The sequence below is a fragment of the Patagioenas fasciata genome, chromosome 12, assembly GCF_037038585.1.
Source record: "Patagioenas fasciata isolate bPatFas1 chromosome 12, bPatFas1.hap1, whole genome shotgun sequence".
In the NCBI taxonomy this organism is placed as follows: Eukaryota; Metazoa; Chordata; class Aves; order Columbiformes; family Columbidae; genus Patagioenas; species Patagioenas fasciata.
This window is the reverse complement of record NC_092531.1, coordinates 5,697,502-5,725,194: the sequence shown is the minus strand read 5'-3', so window position 1 is coordinate 5,725,194 and position 27,693 is coordinate 5,697,502. Positions and strand designations below refer to the sequence as shown.

Sequence of the window (27,693 nt, the reverse complement as noted above, 5' to 3'; positions counted from 1 at the left end):
AGAACACTGACCCTGGTGCAGGGCACTCTGGGTGAACGGGCGCGGGCAGGACCGACGGTGACCTGCCCGGGTGCTCGGGGACACAGCCATGGGGACGCGGGTAACTTATTTTTGGCCTCGCACCCAGCGGGCGTCAAGGTGTTGGGGTCTGCACAGGGGCGCTGGGAGCACCTGGGGGTGAGTTTGTGTACAGCACTTGAAATAAAATTTAAAAAGGTGATGAACAAGCTCCTCGGGCTCCTGTGGGCAGTTTCTGTTCCTGGCAGGCCCTGTTATTCTTTGTTGGGATCTGTCAGGCTCTGTTGGGCTCAGTTGGGGCATGTTGGGGTCTGTTGGGACCTGTTTGGTTTTGTTGAGTCCTATCAGGCGTTGTCAAGCTCTGTCAAGCCCTATCGGGCCCTGCCGAGCTTTGTCAGGAATCATGAAGCCCTGTTGGGCTCTGTCTGGCCATGTCAGGCCCTGTTGGGATTTATCGGACTCTGTCGGGCCTTGTCAGGCTTGGTCAGGCTCTGTGGGACCCTGTCAGTCCCTGCTGGGTCTTGTTGGGCTCTGTCAAGCTCTCTAGGGACCTGTTGGGCTGTGTCAGGCTTTGTTGGGCTCTGTGAGGACTGGTCGGGCTCAGTTGGGCCCTGTTGGAATCTGTTGAGAACTGCTGGGTTTTTTCAAGCCCTGTTAAGCTCTGTTGGGCTTTATCGAGCTCTCTCAGGCTTTATTGGGCTCTGTCGAGCTTTGTTGGACCCTGCCAGGTCTTGTTGAGCTTTGTTGGGCTCTGCCAGGCTCTGTTGAGCTCAGATGAGCCCTGTCGGTTCTTGTCAGGCTCTGTCAAGCTCTGTTAAGCTCTGTCGGGCCCTGTCTACACCTGTCTGACTCTGTCAGGACCTATCAGGCCTTCTCAGTCCTTGTTAAGCCCTGTTGGTCCATGTCAGTCCATTCCCAGCCATGTTGGGTTCTGTTGGGCTCTGTCAGGACCTGTTGTGCATTGTCAAGCCCTGTCAGGCTCTGTTGGGATGTGTTGGGCTTTCTCGGTCCTTGTCAAACCTGTTGGTCTCTGTCGGGCCATAACGGGCTTTGATGGGATTTATGAGGCCCTGTCAGGACTTGTCAGGGTCTTTCAGGCTTTGCTGGCCTCTGTCAGGCCCTGTTGAGCCTTGTTGGGCTTTGTCGGGCTCTGTTGGAACTTGTTGGGCTTTGTCAGACCCTGTGAGTATTGGTCAAGCCCCATCTGGCTCTGTCAGGCTTTATCGGGCTTTGTTGGGCTCTATCAATCTCTGTTGGGTATTGTCAGGCTTTGTTGGGCTCTCTCAGGCCCTCTTGTGCCTTTTCGGCCTCTGTTGGTCCGTGTCAGTCCATGTTGGGCTTTTTCAACCATTATCAGGCCCTGTAGAGCCTTGTGGGGCTATATGGGGCTCTGTTGAGCTTTGCTAAGCCCTGTCAGGCTCTCTTGGTCTCTGTTGAGCTTTGTCAAACTCTGTCGGGCTTTGTTGAGCCCTGTTGGTATCTGTGGGTCTCTGCTGGACTCTGGGGCTTGTTGGGCTTTGAGCACTGTCAGTCTCTGTTGGGCTCCCTCCAGCTTTTTTGAGCACTGCCTACATCTGTCGGGCTCTGTCGGGTGGGATGAGGTCAGAGCTTGTCCCAAGGGAAAAGGCAAGATCTGTGCAGGACTACGTTGAGGGGACCATGGCCACCTCGGTTGGGACACCGAGGGGTCCATGGACATCTTGGTTGGGTTGTTGAAGGGACCATGGCCATGTTGACTGGGCATCAAGGGGATTATGGCTGTCTCAGTTGGGTTGTTGAGGGGACCACGGCCGCCCTGGTTGGGGCATTGAGGCACTACGGCCACCCCAGCCACGGTGCTGAGGGGACACAGGGTGACAGCCCGTGGGTGACTCCCGCCCTCGGGCCCCTCCGTCCCCCCTAGAGGGAGTGCAGGCCCCCCTCTGCCGCTGCAATGGCACATCCCTCCGGCCTCTCCCCGCTTCCCGCCCCCCGCCAGCCTCGTGACCGTTTCCATGGGGACGGAGCGACGCCTGCCAGCGGAGGAGAACGTCGTCTCTCATTGGCTCTCCTACCGGGAGGGGGCGGGACGGGTGAAGGCACCGCTCAATCACAACGCCGTCCACTCCCCCGGCCCCGCCCCGGCTGGTTAAGGCGGCGGCGGCGGTTTCCGGCGCGGCTGTCGCAGGCGGAAACGCCGGCAGGGCGGACATGGCGTCGGGCGGTGCCTGCGGCTCCCGCTCCCCCTCCCCCGCCGAGCGCCGACCCCCGCCCTTCCCCGACCCCCACGGCGGCGACGGCGACGCCCTCGGGGGGGCCGACAGCGACACGGAGGGCGAGGACATCTTCACCGGCACCGTGAGTGCGGGCGGGGGGTGCCCCGGGGGTAGGCCCGGCCCAGGGAGGCCTGGGGCAGACCCGGCTGTGCGGTGCCTGCGGGCAGCGGTGTGGTGGCCTCCGGGCTTGCTTAAAGAAGGGGGAAACGGCCCCAAAATCAAAAGGGGGGTCGTGGTGTCGCTGGGCTCTCGTTCCTGCGGGGAGCGCAGCTTCTCCTGCCGCCCTGGGTGGCTGTGGAGGGGGGACAGGGGGGTGCCCGGGGTCAGGGGGTAGCAGGCGGCTCTGGGGCTGCAGAACAGCTCATCCTGGGCTGGCCTCAGTTTTCCCGGGATTGTAACCCGTCAGTTCTTGCAGAACCCAAGATATCATTCTGTGGCTCAGGTGTTCAATATCCCCTAAATCAGGGTCACAGTAATCCCTGAGCTTTGCTGGTCTTGCTGGTTTGAGATCTGCTGGTGGTCACAGCTCAGTGTCTTTGCTTGTGGGTACAAGCTGGAACACAGGAGGTTCCACTTAAATCTGAGAAGAAACTTGTTGGGGGTGAGGGTGTCAGAGCCTGGCCCAGGCTGCCCAGGGAGGTTGTGGAGTCTCCTTCTGTGCAGACATTCAAACCCGCCTGGACACCTTCCCGTGGAACCTCAGCTGGGTGTTCCTGCTCCATGGGGGGATTACACTGGATGAGCTTTCCAGGTCCCTTCCAACCCCTCACATTCTGGGATTCTGTGAGGCTTCACAAGGTAAAGCCTCGTCTTCCTCCAGCATCAACTCTTGACCCCTTGATGTCTGGTGTAGCTGCCTTTGCTGTGGACTTGGGGGGTGAACCCCACTGTATGGCAGGGACAAGGTGACAGGAGGCATCTGGTGTCCCTTGCTCATGGTGAGGTCCCCAACACCTTTGCCTTGTACTGGCACAACTGGCTGCAGGAGGGTCCAGGACGGCTTGGTGGTGCTTGTTCAGCAAACCATGTCCGTGTGTTGTTGCGTGAATCCTCTGCTGAAGGTGGAGGTGCGAGTGGTGAAGGGTTTCAGCACCTTTTCCTGTTTTTGATGGTGTGAATTGCTGGTTCTGGGCTCCTCCGACAGGCTGGGTGCTTGAACGCCACAAGCCCTGGGGTTGATTTCCCAAGCTCTGCGAGCTGGGGCTGGTCACGCTGTCCCCTGGCCTCTGCCCAGCTCCCCTGGGCTTTCCCCAGCCTGCTCCTGGACAGAGGAGCTGGTTGGTTCTCCAGGAACCTTCTCCTCTCCGCAGCGTCCCAGACATGATGTTTTTGCAGGAGCCGCAGCCACAAACACGTGAACCTGGGAGCGGAGCTGGCCCGGCTGAGCTTCTCCTGGAGCTGTCCCTGTCCTGCTCCTGGTGGAGCTGCTGCTCTTCTGCTGGTGGCTTTGCAACAGGGAACAAGGCAGATGTGGGGAGATGTGTGTGGATTCTGCCCTGCGTGAGCTCGTGAGGGTGAAACTCTTGCATTGATCCAGGTGTAGGGGAGCGGCGGAGTCGTGTGTTTTGAAAATGAGCGGGGTCCTGGCCTGGCGAGAGGAAGGTGCTGCTGCCTCTGGCCAGCATTGGGGCACGGTGATGCTTGAAAACTTCTCAGCTCCTTTCTTTGTGGAAGATGTAACAGGTGGCTTGTTGTTTTCTGGTAGAGGCAGCCAAACAAAACACACGAGTGCCCGTGCCTGCCGGCTTTCATGCAAATAAAGCAGCTCTTGGCCAGAACCGGAGTCTACTGAGCTGGAGCAGCTTATCAGGTGTTTGGTGTTGTCGAAGCAAGTGTCATAACTAATACTTGGCTTTTCTCTGTCCCGGTGGCTTTACTTGTCTGTCTGCCCTTGAGCGTTAGCAAAACACTGTCTGTGGAGCCAGGTTGGTGAGGGAGGTCGGTGACTTGGCGGCACTTGGCTGTCGTACGGTAGCTGGTAAAGAAGAGTTTGGGTCAGACATGAACACACCCGGAGCTGGAGCTCATCGCTCTGTTGAGGAAAGTTGTGTCCCTGCATGTTCACAGCTCTCTGAGATGCTCTGGAGTGCTGGGTCTGGTTCCCCGTGGGAGGCGTGGAGCTTGAGCCCAGAGGGCTTCTCCCTGCACACGTTGTGTCACGAGGTGCTCGAAAAGGGGCCGTGGCTCTGCTGGAGCGGCAGATGGAGAAGCAGGAGCAGGGTGTGGTACTTCCACAGCCTGCAAAAGGAGATTTAAAGCAAACTGAGAACGCAGATAACTCTTTTTTGTGTTTGAAAGCTGGGAAACAACAACCAACTTTACCTTGTCTGGGGTTTCTTTACCAGCTTGAAGAGCTCCTAAAATATGGGAGAACTCGCCATCATATGGTGCTGGTGTTTTATGTCCCCAAAGATTGGGGCCTCCTCAAAGAGGAGCTGCCTCAGCAGCACTTTGCCCCTTGGGAACTGGAGATGTTTCCTTGCTGAAGAAAGTGCCGAGGAGCCTGTCGGTTTGGCTAATAATGCTCCATTTACTGGCCGTCAAAGACCTGCTCTGTTCTCCGCGGAGATGTGAAAGAGCAGCGCTTGCTGTCCGAGTCTTGCTTGGAATAACTGGTACTCACTCATCTGCCTACAAAACAGGGAACGACTCCTGAGGCCGCGTAAATCCTGAGGTTTGGGGTGGCTTGTCCTGGACGAGCCGTAAGTGGGGAGCAGCGGCTGGGAAAACGATCCATTTGTTCCTTGGTGTAAATAACCTCTCGTTCACGTGCTTTTATTTCTCTGGCAGAGCAAGCCCACGGCACCGAAACGGGAACCTCTTCTCCCCGTGAGCAGCACCTCCAAAGAGAACGGGGTTCGCGTGGAGCAAGATGATCAAGATTTATTTGCAGGTGAGTCTGTATCTGCTGGGACTTTCTGAACTCTAAGCCTGATCTGTTTTAGACCCACAACCTGCGTGTCCTGCTTATTCTGAGCTATCGCAGGTCCTTATCTCAGGCTCCTGTTCCCATCTGCTGGAAGCAATGAGGCCTGGTGATGTTTTTGGGAAGGTCGGAGCAGCCTCCTCCAGGTCTCTCACATAATTATGTGGCAGGATTCGCTGTTCAAAGCTGAAGAGGCTTAAAATGGAGTTTGTTTTAGTTTTGTTCTCGTGGTGGTGTCTTCCTAGAGTTAAAGTCTTTAGTTCTTTAATTCTCCCTCTGCATCTCTGGTTAAAACGTGGCTGTTCCCCTGGAGCAGGGAACATAACACCCCTCAGCCACACAAAACAAGGAGGGTCAGACCTCCCCAACTCTCCCAGAGGGACACACTTGGCAGATCCTTATGGATTTTTAATGTTTTGTATTTAATACTATTGTTACTGCCTGGATCCCATGAACCTGCTGGAGAATACTGAAATTACCCTCCCAGAACCCCAAAGCGGAGAGGCTGACCCTTGCGAACTTCTCTTGACAGATGCCACCGTCGAGCTGACTCTGGACAACACGCAGAACAACCAGAAGAAGGAACCGGCCAAAACATCCAATCCTGCCCCCTCGTTAGAAGTAGCTGCAAGTTCTTCCTCTAGAAACCCTGCAAAGAGCTGCGAGGAGGTGAGAATCGCTCCCAGCTTTCCAACTCGTCCTGCTGGTTTGGGGCCGGAATTGGCAGGAACCTGTTCACTGACTTTAAACATGCATCGTAATGATGCAATTAATGTAATTGCCGTATTGGATGCCCTGGCTTGTATCTCAAGCTGTCAGTCTGGGCCTGATACGGCTGAAGCGGAGTTTGGATCAACCTGAGGGTATTTTTGCTCATGTGGGGGCGCAGATTCCTTCCAAAACTGAAATAGAGTCCTGGGGCTCGGAGCTGTGTTGCTGCTGATGGCAAATGGTGTGGCTGCTCCCAAAAGACACAAGAGCACAGGGTCTTTAAGCAGAACTTGTAGCCCTGTTGCCAAGTCCAGTTAATCAGGTGGTACTTGGCCTAAATCTGGATTTTTTTCCTGTCGAAGAGACTGTTTTGGAGACAAGTTCATACCGGGTCTGTTAGTTGCTACCCTGGCTCTCCGTCCCCGTGCGCTTCTACTGCACAACTCACCTTCTGCAGAGGTTCAGGATCTGGCGCTGTTTCGGGTGAGAACTGAAATCACAACATCAAAGAGCCCAAAAGGGCAAAGCTGAGGCTGGTGCGGAGTTCTGCTAGTTTGTACATCACTCTGTGCAGATCACGGTGTTGTAAAGACAAATCCAGTCTGGGATCCTTGGAACATGTAGCCTGGACACAAGGGAGAAACTCAAGGGCTTTAAAGAATGGCCTTGGCCACACTGAAATGCCAAAAACACCTTGGCAGTGTCACAACCTCACTGTAACCTGTGGGATTTAATGGTTTGGAGTGATTTGCTTCCAACTTACTGTCCTCATGTGCTTCTTCCCAACAGCTGGAAGAAGAAGAACAAGAGGATAAGTTCGAGCTGACTGTAGGAGTGAGCGACCCGGAGAAAGTTGGTGAGTTAGGGCCCTGGCCGCAGGACCAGGCGCAGCTGTCGCCTCCACGTGCCCCAGCGCCGGCCTTCGAGCTGCCGCTGCGAGCACAAACTTGACCTCGGGCTAACTTCTCCCAGCATCTAGAAGAAACACTGAGCAAAATGCCTGGGTTGCAAAGGAGCGAGGCAGCAGCAGGTTCTGGAAGGCCAAACGTGATGCTTACGGTCACAGAACTTGGTGGTGACCGATTTTCTGTGACCTCCAGGCAGCGCTGTCCTGTGTGCGGCAGGAAAGGGGGAGGCAAAACTGCTTTAAGCTGAAATTAAGTGTATTATTCTGTGCTCTGGCACCTTCCTTGCCAGGGAAGCAGCTCTGGCTCCAAACTGAGAAGCAAGAGGGTTTTTCTCTGTTGAAAGTGGGGGTCAGAGGAACTTGTTGAGCTCTGTGGGTGCAGAGAACCCAAAGTACCGTCTGATCCCAGCTGGAGGAGCAGCCTCACGCGTGGCAGCTCCTTCTCGCTCCAGTTTCTGGAGCTGGGAGGTGCAATGGCGTGTAAATCAGAGTTGTATCGGCTGGCATCAGACTTTTGCAGATGCCCTTTGGTTGAACTACCAGGTAAACTCTTCATTTGCCAAACAAGGGGATTTCTGTGTTAATTGGGGTATTTTGGAATCCAACCACACGCAGGCAGGGTTGCATCCTCTGAATAGTCCAGGGTCCGCCGTGGTTCGGTGTGGAGATTTGGGGCTCCGTCAGATCGAAGATCGGAGGCCAGAAGATGCAGGAGCCCCGTGCTTTGCGTTCAGGTGACAGCGGAACGTGCTGATTTCATGGCGCTAATGCTTCGTTTCTCTTTTCCGCAGGGGATGGCATGAACGCGTACATAGCCTACAAAGTGTCCACACAGGTGTGTCTAACTCATCGCTTTCAAGATGGGGTGTTGTTATTTTCTGCTCTTGAAGGCAGCTGGCCTGTCCTTTCTGGGCTAAACCTGAACAGACAGGAGGTCTGAACGCCTTATGTGGATTTAGGAGTTATAATCCTCTCTTACAGATCAAAGGATGAGCTGAGAAATAGGTTTTGAACCTGTTTGAAAGGAGGCTGCCTGGTTTTTGTCAGCCAGTTACTACTTTTCAGTTCCGGCTGATCACAGAGTGAGCAGCAGGGGTGACATCTGTTAGGGACATCCCCAGACACCGCGGCTGTTACTAACGGTTCTGTGCCGATTTTTGCGTCGGATTAAGCTGAACCAAGCTCAGCTTCTGCTGAAGAGCTGCTGCTGTAGCTGGTTTCTTGTCAGGATCTGACCTAATCACAAGAAATGGCCCTTAAGGTGATAAAATCAGACCTGACCCTGGTCCCTGTTCCTGTGGGGAGCAGGGGTGGTGGGATTAGGTGATGCGCAGGGTTTACCAACAGCTGCTCTGCTGTTCAGTGGCATTAATGCTGCTGCTCAGTCCAAAGAGAACCGTTAGCAGGTAAGTTGCTGAAAACAGAGCCCAGAGCTTGTTCTGTTCGTTCCTCCAATCACGTGAAGCTCAAAACGTTCCGCTCCATCCCCAGAAGTGACAGCGGGTGACCTGAGTCTCTTCTCTTCCCCAGACGAGCATGCCAATGTTCAGGAACAAGCAGTTTTCGGTGAAAAGGAGGTTCAGCGACTTTCTGGGTCTCTATGAGAAACTGTCGGAGAAGCACGCCCAAAACGGGTTCATCGTTCCTCCGCCGCCCGAGAAGAGTCTCATAGGTGAGTGGTGGAGGTGCAGAGCACCAGAATCACTCCTGATGGCGAGTTTTGTGCCCCAGGGTCTCCAAGCTGGGGGGAAGGCTGCAGAGCAGGCGTGGAGGTTAATCTGGGTCCTGTGGCACAGACAAAGCTTTGGTTCCGTACTTGGAGTTTGCAGGTGCTTCTGCATCTGCTTGACATAGAATCAAACCTCGCCCTCCGCGCTGTTGCTGAATTGCCGTTCGCCTGCAGCTCTTCCAGCCTTGCCTGGCGTTGCTCTGCTGCTTTTCTGTGTGCTGACTTCTCCTCGGTGTCTTTGGTATAAGCAGGTTTTTACATTTCCAAGCAGCTGTTGCTGGCGTAACATCTTAATTCCTGCTGTAAAATCTCTCCCATCATCCCGATGGTCCGTAACAAACCACGCGTGTTGAGTTTGAAGCTGCTCAGTAATCACATCTTCCTTCTGTGCCAGGAATGACCAAAGTGAAAGTCGGGAAAGAAGACTCCTCCTCTGCCGAGTTCCTGGAAAAACGACGGGCTGCTCTGGAGAGGTACAGACCCCCACAGCTTCCCCTCGTGCCTGAACCGAGCAGGGCAGGTCAGAAAAGCCGTCTGCTTCAAGGTTTGCACCAAACCTGGAGGCTGCCAAAGTCTTGCAGCTGCGGAGAGTCGCTTCGACTCTGTTAAACTGGCTCCTGCTTCAAAAGCCCCCGCTGGTGTTTGTGCAAAATCACCAGACTCCACTGATACGGCATGGGGGGAACTGAGCTGTGTTGGGAGCCCAGAAACAGGGATGTTAAGTAACAGTGCAAACAGTGCAGATTGGAACTGCCGTTTCAGAGATGACTTGGAGCTGGGTTTGCTGCAACCCGAGCCACTCTCGGTGCGTTCCTCTCCGCAGGTACCTACGGAGAGTGGTCAGCCATCCCATGATGCTGCAGGACCCGGATGTCAGGGAGTTCTTGGAAAAGGAGGAGGTCAGTAGCGTGGAATAACGTAGCGGGGAGCGCAGGAGGGAACGGTACGTGAGCAGTTAAGGAGGTGTGATGCTTGAAAGTTCAGCGAGAAGCAGCAGAACCGCAGCAATGACGAGAACAGGGCTTCCTTCTGCATGTCAGCACTTGTCTGAGCACTGCGTGTTCATAACAAGCTCTACCCTCACTGTGTTGTCCGAAATCCGTGACGAGAGCGCCGCTCGCTGTTTGGAGGTGAGTTGGGTCCTGTGCTGGCGTGGCCTGGTGCTCGGATGTTCAGGGAGAGCCGATGTGGTCCCTGCGCCTCCCAGCAGAGCGTGACTGTGCCCAATTCCTCACCCGATGTGGAGAAGTCAGAGGCTTAAAGAGACTAACCCCTGGGAGAGCTTACCCTGGGTGATTCCAGCACTAGCGCTGTGCTGGAGGGCTCTGGTGTCACGGAAACACTTCGCTCTGCTGCTGAGCAGGTGCAGCTCTGTCTGCCAAATCATTGTGGCTGGTGCTGAGTATTTCCCAGCATCGAATCACGGCTCTCTCCAGTGACCCCAGCAGCTGCTGGTTTTTGGAGAGAAGCTCCACAGCGCCTCGGTGTGACCTGCGACAGCTCGGGCCGCCCTCGGGTCAGGGGTTTGAGTTGTGTGGCCGGTTTTTACAGATCTGTGTGACCATGGCCAAGCAGAGCGGGTGGACCACAGGCACGGTGTAAGGTTTAGGAACTCCTCAGTGGTTTGAAAACCACTCCAGTCCTGTTATTTGAAATATTGTTCTGGTCAGGCGGTGTCTGGCTAGTCCTTTGCCAAAACCATGAGCAGAAAACCTGCTGTTAAGAGACCCATGCAGGAGAATGGTGCTGTGTGGGGGCCGCTCTCCGAGCTGCTCTTAACTCCTGGCAAAACAAGCTTTTCTATTTCGTTTTAGCTACCAAGGGCAGTGGGCACGCAGACCCTGCGTGGAGCGGCGATACTGAAGATGTTCAACAAAGCCACAGATGCTGTCAGTAAAATGACCATCAAGATGAATGAATCGGACATAGTGAGTATTTGGGCACCTCCGGGCTCTCATCCCCGCTCTGGAGCTCTTTGCTTTCCCCAGCTGAAGCTTTGGGCGTGAAACGCAAGGGAATCCCCGTCTGTGGGGATCAGCTCGGGCTTTGCCTGTTGCAGTGGTTCGAGGAGAAGCTGCAGGAGGTGGAGTGTGAGGACCAGCGGCTGCGGAAGCTGCACGCCGTCGTCGAAGCGCTGGTGACCCACAGGAAAGGTTGGTACCGCACGCTCTGTAGCTTGACCCGGAACAGTTGAGCCTGGCTGGAGGTCACCAGGTGTCCCACGAGACACTTAGAGAAGATGTGACAGCGATTCTTTAAGGGTCTCTTGGTCTCTTCCTCGTGGGAGGCAGGGGTGAAATTGTAATTCCACCTCTTCTGTCCAGCCCTCCAAGCTCAGGATGACGCTGGTGGAGTGACCCAGTGTCGAAGCTGCTGTAGCAAACTTGAGCTGATCTAACTGATTCCAGGCTGTCCTCCGGCAGGGAGATGGGATGGGTTTCTTTTATTCCTCTGCGCGTTTTGACTGATTTCTGCCCAACTCTGTCCCTCCTTCCCTTCTCCTTCCTCTGCTCTGCCCAAGGCGGCACTGGCTCTTCTAGCTGGGGGCTCCAGAACAACCAGCTCCTTGGGCTCAGCTCTAGGCTGGGGCTTAGCCTGCCCATGGGTTGACTCTTTTATTCCGTTCGCTAGAGCTAGCGTTGAATACAGCCCAGTTTGCCAAGAGCCTGGCCATGCTGGGCAGCTCGGAGGACAACACGGCCCTGTCCCGAGCGCTGTCCCAGCTGGCCGAGGTGGAGGAGAAGATCGAGCAGCTGCACCAGGAACAGGCGAATGGTGACTTCTTCCTCCTGGCCGAGCTCCTGGGAGACTACATCCGCCTGCTCTCGGTTGTAAGGGTAAGCGCTCCTTTGAGGCAAGCGTTAGGCTGGTCCTAGCGCTGAGTTTAGGCTTAGATGTGGCAGCTTGTCTTCTGAATTCCAGCCCAGGGCCTGGTGTGTCTCAGAGCTCTCCAGGCAGAGGATGAATTTGCTACCTGTCCCGTTGTGCGTGTGTTGGCGTGATCGGGTTGGAGAAGTGGGGTAGGCAAGGCCTGGCTGAGCTTCTGTTCTCCGGGGAAACGTGGAGTGAGTTGGCGGCTCATAGGTGACCCCAGCCCGTCCGGAGTGTCTGTGAGCACGTCCCTGTAATCTGACTGTTGTGAACAGACCTGCCAAGCACCTCCTGGGGAACAGCTTGGGCCGCCCAGCCCCTGCAGCGCGTCCGGTGCACTGGTCTTGCTGGAGGCTGAAAGAAACCAGTCGCAAGCAAGCTGGGCTTTGTCAGGCTGGCTGGTTCCTGCCACAAACTTCTGCCTCTGAGCAGTTGTTTCTGGAGGCCACAGAGGCCAGGACCCAGCATAGGGAGGAGGCACGAGCCTCCCTGGTCTGTACTGGGAGGTGTGGTGGGTGCTGGAGAGCGGGACCGAGACCTCTGGTAGTGCTGGAGGTGGTGAGACTTCTCGGGATGAGGAGCCCGGGCGTTCCCTCAGGCTTCCCCTGTCTCTTGGCTGCTCTGTCTTTCCAACCAGCCCCTGGGACGCTGCTCTCTGCTTTTCTAGCGCTTCCCCACAACCTGGCTGGGCACCTTCAGGAGTCTAATGGGTCTCCTTGCTTGGGCTGGTGGTTTGTAGGCCCCCTAAAATCACCTGCTGGACACCCAGCGTGGGCCGGGCAAAGGCAGTGGAGCTCGGGGGACAGGTTGACATGGGTTTTGGGACCCTGCCAGGTGCACTCAGGCCTGCCTGGGCTTGCACTGAACTACACGTGTAACTGGGGCTTTTCCAAAGCTTCTACCCAACCTGAGCGGCCCCAAAGCTGCTCCTGAAGCAGGAGCTGATGTCACACCAGGATCCTTCGCTAGGAGAACAAGTCCGTGTTCTGGCTTGGCTTTGGTGGCACCGAGATGGGTCCAGGAGCTGGCGTGGTGGCAGAGCAGAGCTCAACCTCTGCTCCTTCCTTGCAGGGAGCCTTTGACCAGCGCATGAAGACCTGGCAGCGGTGGCAGGATGCCCAGACCATGCTGCAGAAGAAGCGGGAGGTGGAGGCCAGGCTGCTGTGGGCCAACAAACCCGACAAGCTGCAGCAGGCCAAGGAGGAGATCTCGGAGGTAGGAACCAGGAGCGGCTGGGCTCTCGGCTCAGGCTCAGGAAAGCCGGGCTTTGCGCTGGCAGCGCCTCTCACGCAACCGGTTGCAGCTGCAAAACCGCTCGGCAAGGGGAGCGGGAGCTTCGTTGGCCCTGGAAACAGCGCGGTTCCTCTCTCCGCAGTGGGAGTCTCGTGTGACACAGTACGAAAGGGACTTTGAGCGGATTTCTGCCGTTATCCGCAAGGAAGTGATACGGTTTGAGGTACGTTCTGTGCAGAGAAGTTAAACAACGGTGGGTGGGCAAAGAGCCTCCGAGCCATCAAATCTGGCCGGAGCTGAGCTGCATCCTCAGCATCTCCAGCTGCTCGTGGGGCCCCAGGAGGAACAGGAAAATCCTGGTGGTTTCCCCTTCCCCCCCGAAAAGCCGGAGGGTTTTGGCGCGTTGTTGAGCCTCATGCTCACTCCCGCACCCGTCCCTTGCAGAAAGAGAAATCCAAGGACTTCAGAAACCACGTCACTAAATACCTAGAGACGTTATTAAACTCGCAGCAACAGGTGAGTCGCCCCAGCTCCCGTCATGGGTTTTACCCCCAAATTTCAGCAGGTCCTGCTGTAAAGGTGCTTCCGTCCCCCCCAAATGTTTTTTACCTCTCTCTGGTCTTTGCTGTGCTGGCAAAGCGCCCTCCTGACTCTCCTCTCCTCTCCGCAGCTGGTGAAGTACTGGGAAGCGTTCCTCCCCGAAGCCAAGGCCATTTCTTAATTGGACCGAACAAACGAGCGCACCTGAATTTTGCCTTTTTTGTTTTTTTTTATACACTATACCTCTTCCTCTTTTACATGTGAACAAACCCTCGTTAAACACTCTGGAGCTGGTAGAGGTTTAACCCCCCAGAACAAGCAGCTTTGCGAGCCAGTAACTCTTCTAACTGTATATTTTTCATTTAGCAACATATATTTTCTTACTGAAGAGAAACTAGTTTCCTGCTTTCCGACCAGACCTGCGGCAGGGGGTTAACGATATATGAGGTCAAAATGTATATTTTTCAGGCTGGGTTTTAGGGCTCTAATGACTATCTTATTCCTGCAGTGCCATTAAAATTCTGTAATAAAACTTGTATCAGGGCAAATAGGCTGTGGGTGTTTGTGCGGGGGTGTAACGGTTGTGGCGGGGACGCGAGTGACCTTGGACGCTGCTCCTGATTAAGCTCTGGCTTTGTGCCTCTAAGCACGAGCCCAGGGCGGCTGTTTTTAGGATCTGAGCTCAGCTTTTGGGCCCGTGGCCACATTTAGTGTGTTTTGGGGCCACTGAGGAACCCTTGGGGGTTTGGATGCTCCGTTTGCCCCTCACTATGGAGCAGCCACTCTGCATTTCATGACTCCGACACCCCTAAGTTTCCATCAAGCAGCGGGAATTTAAACAGAACTGCAACAGCTCAGCTGTTTTCCTAAAATTATAAACCCTGAAGTTTCCTACATTTCCGCGAAATTTCCTTACAGTTTCCTCAGAGATTTCTAAATTTATAAGCCGCTGAAATAGGGGGTTATAAGCAACAGCCCTTACTTATTAGAAGCATCCCCAAGGTGGGGATGAGGGGTGCGTTATCCACCAGACCTGTGCCTTTCCCCTCCTTTCTGGGTTCAGTTTGACAAATTTGGGTTCAAAATAGCTCTGGGAGAAAAATCCCCCCTGCAGGAGCCCCGATACGGCTTTCATCAAAACCGATACCCCTTCTTCTGCCTTCAAACATGCAAAGCAGCTTGTGCCGACTTCCCACTTTCCTTTCCCCTTGTCCCTGGCGACCGGGATCCCCCCCAGATGCGTGCGGGATGTGGGGCTGCAGGTCCCTTCATTGGGGTGCCCCCTGCTTGGTTTTGGGGTGTGCAGGGCTGGGGGTGGGGCTGACCCCCCCCCCGCCTCCCGCAGCGGGAGGTGACAAAGCCCCGGGGCCGCCCCGTCCCTGTGTCCCCCCCGCAGTGATGATCGTCGTGTCCATCCCGGCGGCGGAGCCCCAGGGGCGGACCCGCAGCCCCGACAAGGCGCACACGGTGAGGGGCGGCATGGGGGCGGACTCTGGAGTGCGGGGGGTGTCACTGCTTGTCCCCAAGGGTCCCCGAGGGGTCCCACCTGCCACGCGGGATGGGGGTCCCTGCCTGTCCCCAACTGCCTGGGCGGGGTGGGGGGTATCTGAGCCGGGGCTTGGATATCCCCCGTTGTCCCCCGGGGGTCCTCACATGTCGCAGGGGGTGGAGGTCCCCGCCTGTCCCCAGGGGTCCCTGGGGAACACAGACCCGTTAACTTTGAAGGGAGGGGGGTGTCCCCTCGTCACCCTGTCTGCCCCGGGGTGTCCCCACCTGCCTGGGGACTGACAGTCCCCAGTTTCCCCTGGGGACCCCACCTGTCCGGGGAGGGGGCGCTGCGTGTGTGTCTCCGTCTGCCCCAGGGCTTGGATGTCCCCAACTGTCCCCGGGGTCCCCACCTGCCGCGGGGGATGGGGGTCCCTGCCTGTCCCGAAGGTTCCCTGGGAGGACACAGACCCCTTATTTTCGAAAGGGGGAGGCGGGTGTCCCTGGTCAGGGCGTCCCCCCATCACCCCTGCTTAGGGGGGGTCCCTCTCTGCCCTGGGGTGTCCCCACTTCCCCTCCAATGGCCCGGGGGTAGTGGGAGTGTGTCCCTCTGGCTGGCGATTGAAGGTCCCCAAGTGTCCCCGGGTGTCCCCACTGCCTCAGGGCTGAGGGCTCTGCCTGCCCTGGGTCCCTGTGCCCTCCACAGAGGGGGTGTCCCTGTCCCAGGGGTCCCCGCTGGCTCTGGGGGTGGAGGATCCTGTCTGTCCCCTGGCTCCTGCACCCCCGGGTTGTCCCCATCTCCTCTGGGGGGTGAAGGTCCCTGCCCTGGGGAGGGGGCGGTGGGGTTGGGGGCTCTGCCCACCCCCCTTTCCGGGGGTCCCGCCGGCTTCCAGGGGTCCCGCCTGTTCCCAAGGGAGGGGGAAGGTCCACCCTCCCCCAGGGCTTGGATGTCCCCAGGTGTCCCCAGGGGGTCCTCACACGTCCCAGGGGTTGGGGGGCTCTGGCCACCCCGGGGGGGGGTCCCAACTGCCCTGGGACTCTGCTGGCGGGGCACCCTCTGCCCTGGAAAGAAGAGAAGGGGACCCACATGGCCCAGCAGTTTGGTGGCCTTGACTGTTCCCAGGGGTCCCTACTGGTGGGGGGGACACAACCTCTAACCTTGAAAGGCGGGGGGTCCTTGTCCCGGGGTCCCCTCTGGGGGGCCCTGGGTCTCTCCCCCACCCAGGGGTTGTGTGGGAAGGGTCTGTCCCCTCCTTGGGGTCCCATTGGCCATGAGGTGGGGAGGGGTGGCCTCCTGTCCCCTGTCCTGACCCTTCTGGGTACCCTCTGGCTGCTCCTGGTCCCATCTGTGTCCCCCCCCCAGGGCTGTGGGTGTCCTTGAGCGTCCCCAGGGGGGCCCCACCTGTCACGGGGGTGCTGGGGAGGGGGAGGTTTGTCCCTCTGGCCCTGGTGGGTGGATGTCCCTGCCTGTCCCCAGGGTCCCTGGTGGGGGTGGAGCCTCCGCCATTATAAAAGGGCGGGGTGGGGGGGCCGTGGCCCCTGTGTGTCCCCTGGTGACCCCTCTGCCCTGGGGTCTGATGGTCGGGTAGGTGTCCCCATTCCCCCAGGGGTGTGTGTGAACCCTATGGCTGGGTCTTGGATGTCCCCACCTGTCCCCGGGAGGGGGGGTCCCTGGCAGAGGGACACAAACTTGTTTACTTTTGAAGAACAGAGGAGGTTCCTTGTCTGGGGGTCCCCTCATCACCCATGGGTAGAGGGTCCCTCTCTGCCCAGGGGTGTCCCCACTTCCCCTCCAATGGTTCCCCAAGTGTCCCCACATGTCTGGGGAAGGTGTGGGGATGGGGAATCGTGGCGGCCCCCCCCGTCCTGGGCAGCTGCTGAGGATGAGGAGGGCGGTGGCGGCTCCTTGGCGCAGGTGTTCAGGGTGGAGGTTCTGTGCAATGGCCGGCGGCACACGGTGGCGAAGCGCTACAGCGAGTTCCAGGCGCTGCACAAACGGGTGAGACCGGGGATACAGGGAGGGGACATCCCCTGCTCAGCCATGGTGCATCGCTGTCCCTGTGCTGGGCACAGTGCGGCCAAACCGCGAATCTTGGGGGCAGTTTTGGGCTCTTCAGCTCAGGGCTCAAAATGGCGGCCCCAGGGGTGGCGGGAATCACCTCAGCGCACAAACAGCCGTGCCGGGGTGGCGGGAATCACCTGGGGGTTCATGAAAGGCCTTGAGGTGCTGGGGCGAGTGGAGAGAAGGGAACGGAGCTGGTGAGGGGCTGGAGCACAAGTGTGATGGGAGCGGCTGAGGGACCTGGGGGGTTCAGCTGGAGAACAGGAGCTGAGGGGAGACCTTCTGATCTCTGAACTGCCTGAAAGGAGCTTGGAGCCAGGGGGGTCGGGCTCTGCTCCCCAGGAACAAGCGCCAGGAGCAGAGGAAACGGCCTCAAGTTGCACCAGGGGAGGCTGAGGTTGGATCTGGGAACAATTTCTTCCCCAAAGGGCTGTGGGGCATTGGAACAGGCTGCCCAGGGCAGTGCTGGAGTCACCAGCCCTGGAGGGCTGGACAGACGGACATGAGGTTCTCAGGGACGTGGGGCAGTGCCAGGGGTGGGTTATGGTTGGACTCCACGATCCTGAGGGGCTTTTCCAATCAAAACAATTCTAAGATCCTATTCTATGATCACGGCCCTCCACGTTCTCCCCAGATCAAGAAGACCTGCAAGGTCCCCGACTTCCCCCCGCGCCGTGTCCCCAACTGGATGCCCAAGGTGCTGGAGCAGCGCCGGCAGGGCCTGGAGCTTTACCTGCGGGTGAGTGCCCGGCGGTGCCTTTCGGGGGCTGGCTTTTAGTTTTCGGGGTGCTGACCCCCCCCGACACGGCAGGGTGTCCTGTACCACAACAAGGAGCTGCCCCGGGACGTGCTGGATTTCCTGAAGGTTCGGCGCTGCCAGCAGGACCCCAAGGCCAGCGGCCCCCCGTGAGTTGGGGACACCAGGGACGGGGGGGTGGTGACACGGGACCCTTTGCCAGGCACTGATGTCCCTTTTCCGATGGCAGCGCCGGCCGCCTGCCCTCCCAGCGCCCCGTCATTGGGTTCTGCACTGACCCCTACGTGCGGCCCCTGAGCCCCGGTAAGGAGCAGCACCAGGGTGCTGGTCCCCAAAGCCCCCTTGGCCCCCAAAATGTGTTTTCTCCTAAGCTCCAGCTGCTCCCCTTCCCCACAGAGCTGCTCCCCGACACGGTGCTCAGCGGGGTGCTGCAGGGCCTGTACCTGCCGTGGGGCTGCCCCCCGTGTTCGGCTGCACCCCGAGCCTCCTGCGCACCCTGAGCACCCGGTGCTGGGAGCACCGGGCAGGAGGAAGGATCCCTGCAGTCAAACTGGGGGTGGGAGAAGTCAACGGGCACAGTTGCTCACCCACCCCCTCCCCAGTGACTTTGTTGGGGAGCAGGAGCTCTGCCTTCTGCCCATGTGGTTTGGGGTTGCGTTCGGAGACTTCGGAACCCGAACGGTGCTAGAAAACCCTCCTGGGGTCTGGGCTTTCGTGTAATAAATCACTTGGACTTGATGACCAAAAGATGGTTGCGCTGTCGTTCTGCAAAGCCAAACTGCGGGACCGCAACCGCCACCAAGGGAGATGCGTTCGGCTGAGGGATCCAAACCCCTCCGAGAGCGGCAGAGAGGGGACTCTCTTAAAAAACACATTGGTCACATTTATTGGTGCATGTGCTTCTTACAAAAGTGATGGCAGAGGAGCCGGCGCCCTGTCCTGATGGCTGGGAGGTGGCGGGGGGGCGTGTTTACTCCTTGGCAATGGCGAACGGCTTCTCCACCTCAATGGTCCCGCAGTCGGCGATGGTGACGTCCTTCAGCGGCTTGTCCCGGCTGTCCGTCTTAGTGTTCTCCACCTTCCTCACCACGTCCTGGGCAGAGCAGAGCGGTGAGAGCCACACAGCAACCCCCAGCCCAACCCCCGGTTCTGCTCCCCCCAGGAATCGATGGCCCCCGCGCGCCCCTCGCCCCTCACCATGCCCTCCAGCACTTTGCCGAACACCACGTGCTTGCCGTCCAGCCACGGCGTCTTCACCGTGGTGATGAAGAACTGGGAGCCGTTGGTGTCCTTGCCGGCGTTGGCCATGCTCACCCAGCCCGGGCCGTAGTGCTTCAGCTTGAAGTTCTCGTCGGGGAAGCGGTCCCCATAAATGCTCTTTCCTGTGGGGTGGAGAAGAAACAGGGTGTGATGCTCTCACAGAAACGCGGCTGCGTGAGAGCAGCCCTGGCCCTGCACGGCTGGAGGCTGCGGCACGAGGAGCAGGTCAGAGAAGAGCTTACAAGCACAAACAGCATTATCATAGAATCTTAGAATTGCTTTGGACCCTCAGGATCATTGAGTCCAACCATAACTCAACCCCAACACTGCCCCCTGTCCTGAGAACCTCATGTCCGTCTGTCCAGCCCTCCAGGGATGGTGACTCCAGCACTACCCTGGGCAGCCTGTTCCAATGCCCCACAGCCCTTTGGGGAAGAAATTGTTCCCACATCCAACCTCAACCTCCCCTGGCGCAACTTGAGGCCGTTTCCTCTGCTCCTGGCGCTTGTTCCTGGGGAGCAGAGCCCGACCCCCCTGGCTCCAAGCTCCTTTCAGGCAGTTGCTGGGAGCCTCAAAACCTGGATCCCTGGGCTGGTCCCAGTTACCTCCAGTGCCATCCCCGCGGGTGAAGTCTCCTCCCTGGATCATGAAGTCCTTGATCACACGGTGGAACTTGCTGCCTTTGAAGCCGAATCCTTTCTGGGGAAGGGGATCAGAAAGCAAAGTGTGTAAAGGGATGGGTGGGAGCTCCCTCCACGTCTCTGCCCGGGGCGCAGGAGCAGCCCAGGGGTCACTGGCCCCTCACCTCTCCGGTGGCCAAGGCCACGAAGTTCTCCACCGTCTTGGGCACTGTCTTGCCAAAGAGCCCGATGACAACGCGGCCCGCATCCTCCTCACCGATCCGCAAGTCGAAGAACACCTTGTGGAGGAGAGGCAGGTTGGGGGGCACCAGCAGAGCCAGCCTGACCTCGCTGGGCCAGCCCACCCCTTTAAGTCTGGCTCAGCAAGTCCAACCTGGGCCCAGCTCAGCGGGACAGGCCCCACGTGCACCGTGACCCCCAACCTCAGCCAGGCCCCCTCACCTCAGGCATCCCCCGGGCTCAGATGGATCCCCCGCACCCCATGTCCCCCATCCCAGATCCCCATCCCACCCCACGTGCCCCCCACCCCATCCCAGCCGCCCCATCCCAGCCAGGCCTCCCTCACCCCATGTTCCCCCCAGTCCAGGGCGCACTCATCACATCGCAGGTCCCCCTCACCCCGCATTCCCCCCACCCCATCATGTCCCCCCCATCCTATCCCAGACCCCCCCATCCAAGGCCCCCTCACCCCACATTCCCCCCACCCCATGTTCATCCCATCCCAGCCCTCCCCTCACCCCAACGGGGCCTCCCTCATCCCACCCCCCATCCCATCACCCCACACTCCCCCAATCCCTGCCGGGCCCCCCCCGCCCCACCCCCAAGGGCCCGCCCAGGCCCCCCCCCCCCCCCCCGACCTTGGCGGTGACCTTGGGTCCCTTCTTGCGCTCGTCGGCCCGCGATGCGGCGGGCAGCAGGAGCAGGAGCGCAGCGCCCAGCGCCGCCGCCGCCACCAGCACCTTCATCCTGCGCCGCTCGCAGCCCGGCCACAGCGCCCGCCGCGCCGCCTGCATCCGGCCCCGCCCGCCGCGCCCCCCCGCCCCCGCCGCCCAGTGGTACGCGCCGCGCTCCCCGCCCGCCCTCTCCGGCCGCGACCAACGGAGAGAAGGGGGGGGGAAGGCGGAACCTTCCGTCCGGGAGGGGGCGGTGCCTGTGCGAGCTGCCGGGCGGCTGCCACGTTGCGCCTCGCGCGGAAGCCGCGGCGCGTCCAATCAGAAGGGGCGGAAGGCTGAAGGGCGGGGCCTCGGGGTGGTGTCGGCCAATGGGGTGCGGCCGGCGGGCTGTGAGGGGGTGCGGCCGCAGAGGTGGAGGTCAGGGGTTCGAGTCCTCCGTGGGGAAGCAAACAACCGCGTCCCCCCGAACACAGCGGGGACCTTAAACGGAAAAAATGAATGGCAGCTCGGCAGCGGGAGGACGTGGCCTTGCCCTTGGTGCAGCTTTCCCGCTGTTCCCTCCGGCCTCAGCTCCATCTTTGCAGCTCCGCTGCAAAGATGGAGCTGAGGCCGGAGGGAACAGCGGGACAGGCTGCTGGATAAAGGAGTGAAAACCCCCCCTTTTCAATTTCTGTGCAATCCCAGCACCAAAACACATTCACAGGATCACAGGTGCCCATGGGTGGCCAAACACAGTGATTCACAAACCCCGGAGTTGGTTGAACACAAGTAGAGCTGGGTCTGTTCATCACCCACCACATCAACGCTTTCCCATTTACAAGGGGCCGAGCTTTTCCTTCCTTCTCGGAGCACGAGTGGCCCAGGACTTAATTTTTGGGAATGGGAAATGAAAGGAGAAAAAGCATCCCGGGAGCAGGCGCTGAGGCAGTGAAAGCTGATTTAGAAGATGCTTTTCGGGAAATAGGTGGCACCTTTAATGCTTTTCTCTGTTCGCAACTGGAGAACCTTGGGATCCTGGAGGTCAAGTAACCAATATCTGCTCCCCGGGATGCTCGAAGCAGAACGTGGAGGCACAAGAGGAATCGGTGGCCGAGCTCTGCGGGGCTGAACCGTCCGTGGCCACGAAGCGTTGAGAAAGTCCCCTGAGATCCCACCCTGTGCATCGTCCCCCCAGTGGAGCCCCGGGAAACAAAACACAAGCGATACGGTCAGGAAGTGTAATAAATACGTCCGTTCGTGGAGAACAATGCAGCAGTGCAATGTTTTATTGAAAAACAAAATAATAATAATAATAATAACCATCTCACTTGATACCTCAGAAGACTGCATGGCGACGTTGGCGGGCGCAGCGCGGGGGGCCCGCAGCCCTCCCGCCTGCTGACGGACTTCGGGAGAGGGGTTTAATGCCCTGCGTCCTACCACAGCGTGGCTGGCTCAGTCTGGCTCGTGCCTCCTCCCTGGGGACGGTCCCTCCAGCACAGGACTTGCTTTTAACTCGCTTTATTATTATTTTTTTTTTTGTTTTCTTTTTATTTTAAATAAAAATCCCCAACCCCACATCTTTGCCCTTTATGGAGAGTCCAACGTACGATTATAGTGCAAGAGGGCTTGGTACAAGTGAGCATTACCAGCATGCCGCGGGGGGACGGTCCTCCCCTACAAACACATCATCGGAGGATTAAAAGAACATCGTATCTCCGGAGAGAAGCTGCAGTGGGTCACCGTGAGAGGGCTTTCAAACCAACCCACTTAAAAACAAGGTCAGGAAAGTTTCTAAACAATCAAATACATTCACTTTAAAAAAAAACCAAAAAACCAAAACAAAATTTAAGAACAGAAACTGCTGAGATGGCCCCTTTCCCCCCGCCCTCCCTCACCCTGCAAACACTTACATATGCTGCAACTACAAGCTGCTCCTCGGCGGAGGCAGCGAGGAACGGACCAAAGGACGGCAGGAGATGCAGAAGGAATCGAGTTCTGGTGACAGGCACTTAGTGGGGCTTGGGAGGGCAGCGCACAAAGGGCCCGGGGCCGGCTCCCCTGCGGCGGGCAGGGCTGCTCCGGGGAGCCCCGTCCCCCCTCCCAAGACACCAAACCGCGGTTTCCTACAGCAGAGAGGGGAACGCCTGCGCCACAAACACCCGAGTTTGGAAAGAGAAGGGGGAACGCGGCCACGGTCCCGTCCTGCCCCGGCTCGAGGACAGCAGAACGAGAAAGGGGGGAAACGTGTCTCTTTGCGCCTCTCGTCGGGATAAGGCATGGAGGGAACGGCGGGGAACGGCCCGTGGGGATCCCGGGAAGGACGCGAGGCTTTTCCACCCGCTCGCCTGCCCCAAGGAAGCACAAGAGCGAGCCCAGAATCTGCCCACCTGGGGGCATTTCCTGCCCCTAAGCCTGCTCCTGCCCAGCCGGGGGATCCGAACCTCCCGGCATCGCCGCTCCGCAAACTCCAAGCTACGCAGATCGTCATTGGAAAATAAAACATATCGAGATCTGGTCCCTGCCTTTCCCCCTTCATGCTCTCCGGGGAATTTAGGGTGAGACAGGCCTGAGTTTAGGATGAAGTCCCTCAAGTGAACAGTCCCAGCCTGGTTGGGTGTCACACGTGGAAAGCAAAAGCACAAGGAACCGGTTCACAAGAAGCTGCTCAGGTCCCCAAGAGCGCGGCCAGGTCTGCGTGCCCGGGCAGCCTCGGTCTCCTCCGCCTTCGCAAACGCTGCAGCGGGATGCAAGGTATTTATGTTTTTACGCGCGTGCAAAGTGCCCCGAGCCCTTTGCTAACTACGAGTTTGGCTCAAAAGCGGCGAGTGAGAACCGTGGCTTCTCCCGCGGGGCGGGCTGACGTCCCGGTGCCCCAGTCCTGGCTCACGCCCGCGGAGAGGACGTGAAGGCGATTCCAGTCAAACCTATCTGACCATCCGGAGATGAAATCAGTGTTAAGGCAGTGAATTGTCCTCTCCCCGGCTGGGGAAGCTTTGCTCCTGCTCACAAAGGTTCGCAACCGGAGGGGCTGGAGAAGGCTGCCCGCACCGTGAAACGCCTGCCTCCCGGTCACCTTAATCCGGATCTAGCCCTTAAACCAGCGCAAACTCCTCCAGCTCAGCAAAGCTGACGCTGCTCCCTCCTGCCTCGCATCTCCCGGCCGGCTGGCTCAGGCACGGTGTAGGAAACCATGGTGGGGACATTCGGCGGCAGCTGGGAAGGGCGACTGGGAATTCAAGTATGCTTTCCTCGGCACGCGGAGCCCGGGCCGGCGCCATCCCCGCTCGGAGGGCGCTTCTTTGCGCCCCGCCGTCTTCCCAGCTGGATGTCTGTCTGCGCTGGCACCGCGGGGCCAGCCAGAGCTGCACAGATACAATGCGCATCTGTAAATGCCAGAAGTAATTAAAAAAGTGCAACGACGTCAGCTTCTTTAAAACAATCCGCATTGCTCTGTTACCGTCAGAGGAGGGAGGTGGCAAGGGAGCCGGGGAAAGACAAGAAGAAAATAAACCCTAAGTGGAACAGTAGATTGCAAATTTCTCACAGCTTGCACGTGACAGCGGGACTGTTCCCGAGGAGCCGAGAAGGGACCCGTCTGAGCGCCGCGGCGCTCGGGCCCTTCTCCCCGCGCCGCCGCCTGCCCTCTGCACAGCCCAGCGAGCCCACGGGGTTTCTTTGCGGAGTGAGGGAGGGAGCAGGACGGGGAGCGAGGGAGGAGGCGAGCAGGAGCTAAGCGCAGTCCTGGGGCCGGCGGCGCCGCGGGCCAGGGGTCAGCCAGCCAGCCCCCGCCCTGCCGCCCGGGCCAGCCGCCGTCCTGGTCCCGCAGGGAGCTTCAGGCTTGGAGTGACCGAGGGAGACCGTTCAGCAGATCCACCCCAGAGTGGTTTGTTTTGGAACGTTTTTCTTCTCTTTTTGGTTTAAAATGTCACTTTTTAACGTTTTATGTGGTTTTTTTTGTTTGTTTTCTTTTTTTCTCTCTCTCTCTTCCTCCTACGCCTCCTCCTCCCCCCTAAAGAGAAGCCCCTTCCAGTGAGACACGGCAGGAGCTGCAGGCGGTGGGTCCCGCAAGGCCCGGGAGGCACCGGTCACTTGTGACGCTGAGCCGTCTTCTTCCGTTTCCTCTTAAAGAAGCAGCAGCACCTGGGGCACAAAGGACAAGGCGAGTTAACCCCGGGAAGGTCCCTGGCACCCCGCTTGGTCTCCCCACCACCCCGGCTTTCCCTCCGCATGCAACAGCACTTCGGTGCCCGCGGTGGGCAGGTGCTGGTCGGCACCCCCAGCTGGGACCGGTGGCCCAGCAAAGGTGACAGCGGGACGCCGCGTCCCCTCCTGACCGGGGCAGGAACACGGGGAGCCATGTGGGAAAGCAGGAAAACGAGAAGCCAGCCGCTCGGCTCCCTCTGTGCGAAGCCCGGAGGAAACGGACGGGGACGTCGAGCCCTGGCTGCTCTTCCCGGCTACGACACGCACGGGTTTTCACCACCGCTCGCTAAAACGACAAGTTCCAAAGAGATCTCAGCTCAGGGTTTCCTTACTGAACCTTTCACAATAATCAGAGCTTGCACCTCGGCTAACTCGTTGTGTCGGGATGCAGGACTCTCTGCATCTTCCCGCATCCGATGCGAGGGGGATCAGAGCGCCCAGGAAGCAAAAGGATGGAGAGTGGAGCTGAGGAGGGGAGAAAAACGCCCGCGGCAGCTGAACCGTGCGAAGCGGGACACGCTGAAACTGGTTGCCCAGCTTTCCTAGTCCTGCCGGCTTCCTGCTTGAGTTTCTACCCTCAGCCCGCCGCCCGGGATGCTCCGCACAGCGCTCGGAGCGAGCTCTGCTCCTGAGCTACGTGTCCTTCTCCGTGATGCTGAGGCTGCTTTTTCAGGCTGGTGGAAGGGATGCCTGGCTCAGCAGTGAGAGCAGATGTGGGTATGCAAAGACCCTTGTTTTCCTATGAGCATCTTTTACCAACAGCCAGACAAAAAGCATCCAAACCGCCCTAACCAAGTTCTCCATATTAGGGTCCCCTGGGTCCTTCGCGGCTCTGAAATGTCGGCGTTACGTTTCTGGCCTCCCAGAGCCGGAGGAACGGATTTGTTCTCACTCGCACCCCAGAAAGTGCTTGTCCTCGCATGCACGGACCCTACCGCGGGGTGCAGAGCCCCATGAGCCAGACCTGCCGCACAGGCGGTTGCTGGGGAGACCGAAGCCCCTCCAACTCAAAGAGCTGCAGCGAGGGGGGGCACCTCCTGTCACACGTTCCTCTGGTCTGTGTGGGGAGTTTAACATCCACCATTTGTCTTTAGGTCCCTAAACAGGCCCAGTTTGGGTGTGAGCCGAGAGAAAACACACAGCGGGAACACGGGCTCCAAGTGACGCGGGATGACTCCGTCACTACCCACCCAGCCCTGGCTGGCACCTTCACCCCAGCGCCCCAGGGCTGCTCTGGCACTTTATTGCCCTCTCCTGCTTTAACCTGTCGCAGTATTTCTCTCCCACAGCAGCCGCCTTCACGACTTGGCCACCGGTGAGTGGGGGGGGATGTTACGGGGAGAGAGGATGGAAATGCAGGGGTTAGGATTCCGCATGCAGTGGGGAAGGGGGGAAAGGGCTGAGCAGCGCTCGTTTCCTCGGGCACCGAATGGAGGGAGCTGACTGATTCTGGCTGGTTTTCCTTGCGATCGGCTTTTTAGGCTGATACTCAGAGCTCCAGGGAAGGGTTCAGGAAAGGAAGTCCTGGCAGGTCAGACAGGCAGAGGCAAAACACCAAAATAAAAGGATAAGGCAGGCTGACGATTACAGAACGTGATCTCTCTGCATGCAGACAATGCCCAAGAGAACAGCCCCAGACTACGACACACAGAGAAGCCAGAGATGCCAGAGGAACTGGAGGCGATGCCTATGAGAGCAGGGCAGAGGCGGTCAGTCTCCCGTCCAACAAGGACATTCCTCGCCGCACACGGGCTGCGTCACCTCGCTCCGCAGCGGCTCCCACCCACCCGCGCCCTCCTGGGACACAGCAGCTCCTCACGGCCCTTCCCTCACTGGTACGTGCGCTCCCCGAGGGAACATCTCCATGGGACACCTTGAGAGCGGGACGCTACAGCTGCGGTTTCAACACCCCAAGAAAAGCGTACTTAGGCCTGAACTGAGCTCGGATTAGTGCTAATCCCAACCCCTCCGCCCCTTCCTTCCTGGCTGCAGGGTTTTTGGAGAGGAGGCTTCTCCCGCCCACCCTGGGGTCACAGAACGGTTTGGGTTGAAGGGAGCTTCAAATCTCACCCCCGCCATGAGCAGGGACACCTTCACCAGCTCAGGCTGCTCAGGGCTGTCCAAGCGGGGCCTCTGTCACTAACAAGGACTCCCTGGGCACGTCTTTCCGTCCTCTCTAGCAACACCAGCCCTGGACGGTGCTTCTCCAGAGGAAACTCCCCGAGGAAGCAACCGGCCCCTTCCCCTCAGCAACCAGCGCGGGTTTCCCCTTCGGAACCGTCTGCGTGAGGAATTCCTGCAAGCCGAGTCCCGACTCTGCCCAACTCCATTAGACATCATCTGCTCACGGACGTGACGCTTTGGGGGAGGTGGTAAGCCGAATAGAAAAGGATTAAAATCAATTTTGTTGCGTCGTTTGAGATCAGCCGAATCGCTCGGCCTAACGCGGCCGCTCAGACACCCTCCTCAATATTGCATGTGGTCCTCAGCACTGTCCTGAAATCCAAACAGCTCTGGGTTGGCTTTGACTTTGTGCCTTTTTAGAGTTTGGTGGGTTTGATTTTGCCAACCCTTGTCTAGTCTGGTCCGCTCCCCCTCGCATGTGGACTGGAGAGAGGGACTCACCACAAGTTGAGCATTTTCAGGCAGCTACAGAGAGTGTAGAGAAAAAACACAGAAAGGAAGAAAGAGCAATTAGTTCACAGAGGTGGGATGAAAGCGTGTCACTGCAGCCATGCAAACGTGCCGTGCAGCGCGGCAGACACACACCATGCCTGCCCGCCCCCCCGGCCCTTCCACCTTCTCCAGCCTCCGACAAAAACCCGTTTTCCAGAGGCCCCGGGAGGTTCGTAGCTGGGGCCGGGATCACAAAGGGGCTCTGGGCCACTGGGAGAGGAACCTGCTCTTATCCCCGTGGCTCCAGATCATGGATCTACGCCTGGGACCTGCCCTGCGCTGAGACCCACGGCCAGATCAGGAGCTTATCTCCAGCGGTCCCCGCAGCAGGGGGACCTTGCCGCTATTGCCCCTCATCTTGAAACACAGAGCTCCGGCTCCTTCTAGCACTTGCTGGCCCACAGAATCCAAAAGTCCTTTGCCCTCCGCACAGAAGCGAGGGGGTTTAATGCTCACAGACGCAGGGAAGTGAACCAGCCCACCCTGCGGCACGGGGAACGAAGCGGGCTGCGCTTGGGGATGACAAACCCCAAACCTCTCAGCG

At 58.5% G+C, this 27,693-nt stretch overlaps 4 protein-coding genes across 8 annotated transcripts in view; 2 read left to right on the top strand and 2 right to left on the bottom strand.

Moving 5' to 3' along the window:
- Positions 1-2,174: 2,174 nt before the first annotated feature.
- SNX1 (sorting nexin 1) lies at positions 2,175-13,738 on the top strand. The gene is made up of 15 exons (XM_065847714.2): positions 2,175-2,355; positions 5,064-5,166; positions 5,732-5,868; positions 6,700-6,766; positions 7,609-7,652; positions 8,348-8,489; positions 8,941-9,019; positions 9,370-9,445; positions 10,361-10,474; positions 10,606-10,699; positions 11,178-11,383; positions 12,489-12,632; positions 12,793-12,873; positions 13,095-13,166; positions 13,321-13,738. The coding sequence occupies exons 1-15, from the start codon at positions 2,209-2,211 to the stop codon at positions 13,369-13,371; spliced, it is 1,557 nt and encodes a 518-aa protein (XP_065703786.1). The 5' UTR covers positions 2,175-2,208; the 3' UTR covers positions 13,372-13,738.
- A 674-nt stretch (positions 13,739-14,412) lies between these two features.
- Positions 14,413-18,241, top strand: SNX22 (sorting nexin 22). Its single transcript, XM_065847047.2, has 6 exons — positions 14,413-14,657; positions 16,591-16,674; positions 17,372-17,476; positions 17,549-17,643; positions 17,724-17,797; positions 17,891-18,241. The coding sequence occupies exons 1-6, from the start codon at positions 14,439-14,441 to the stop codon at positions 17,992-17,994; spliced, it is 681 nt and encodes a 226-aa protein (XP_065703119.1). The 5' UTR covers positions 14,413-14,438; the 3' UTR covers positions 17,995-18,241.
- A 115-nt stretch (positions 18,242-18,356) lies between these two features.
- On the bottom strand, positions 18,357-20,423 carry PPIB (peptidylprolyl isomerase B). Its single transcript, XM_065847048.2, has 5 exons — positions 20,253-20,423; positions 19,560-19,673; positions 19,360-19,453; positions 18,692-18,876; positions 18,357-18,587 (listed from the first exon to the last, which is right to left on the bottom strand). Exons 1-5 carry the CDS (start codon positions 20,406-20,408, stop codon positions 18,465-18,467), a joined length of 672 nt encoding a protein of 223 aa, XP_065703120.1. The 5' UTR covers positions 20,409-20,423; the 3' UTR covers positions 18,357-18,464.
- Positions 20,424-21,525: 1,102 nt separating this feature from the next.
- CSNK1G1 (casein kinase 1 gamma 1) overlaps positions 21,526-27,693 on the bottom strand; it is a 94,860-nt gene continuing 88,692 nt past the window's right edge. For 4 of the 5 annotated variants that reach the window (XM_071813702.1, XM_065847045.2, XM_071813703.1 and 1 more), the window contains 2 exons: positions 27,099-27,122; positions 21,526-24,410 (listed from right to left, as the gene is read on the bottom strand). In XM_071813702.1, coding sequence (XP_071669803.1) covers positions 24,356-24,410; positions 27,099-27,122 — 79 coding nt within the window. In that variant the 3' untranslated portion in view covers positions 21,526-24,355. The remainder of the gene's footprint in view (positions 24,411-27,098; positions 27,123-27,693) is intronic. The other variant, XM_065847046.2, reaches the window with a different exon arrangement.

What these genes read in the sequence shown, in the direction of transcription:
- SNX1 (XM_065847714.2), top strand. Translation starts at nt 2,209, where the DNA reads ATGGCGTCGGGCGGTGCCTGCGGCTCCCGCTCCCCCTCCCCCGCCGAG. An exon ending in TGATCAAGATTTATTTGCAG is followed by an intron (nt 5,167 to 5,731) that starts GTGAGTCTGTAT and finishes TTCTCTTGACAG; the next exon opens with ATGCCACCGTCGAGCTGACT. An exon ending in AGATGAATGAATCGGACATA is followed by an intron (nt 10,475 to 10,605) that starts GTGAGTATTTGG and finishes TGCCTGTTGCAG; the next exon opens with TGGTTCGAGGAGAAGCTGCA.
- SNX22 (XM_065847047.2), top strand. Translation starts at nt 14,439, where the DNA reads ATGTGGGGCTGCAGGTCCCTTCATTGGGGTGCCCCCTGCTTGGTTTTG. An exon ending in GCCTGGAGCTTTACCTGCGG is followed by an intron (nt 17,477 to 17,548) that starts GTGAGTGCCCGG and finishes CCGACACGGCAG; the next exon opens with GGTGTCCTGTACCACAACAA. An exon ending in CCCAAGGCCAGCGGCCCCCC is followed by an intron (nt 17,644 to 17,723) that starts GTGAGTTGGGGA and finishes TTCCGATGGCAG; the next exon opens with CGCCGGCCGCCTGCCCTCCC.
- PPIB (XM_065847048.2), bottom strand. Translation starts at nt 20,408, where the DNA reads ATGCAGGCGGCGCGGCGGGCGCTGTGGCCGGGCTGCGAGCGGCGCAGG. An exon ending in TGGCCTTGGCCACCGGAGAG is followed by an intron (nt 19,454 to 19,559) that starts GTGAGGGGCCAG and finishes CCCCTTCCCCAG; the next exon opens with AAAGGATTCGGCTTCAAAGG. An exon ending in CCGCGGGGATGGCACTGGAG is followed by an intron (nt 18,877 to 19,359) that starts GTAACTGGGACC and finishes TCCACCCCACAG; the next exon opens with GAAAGAGCATTTATGGGGAC.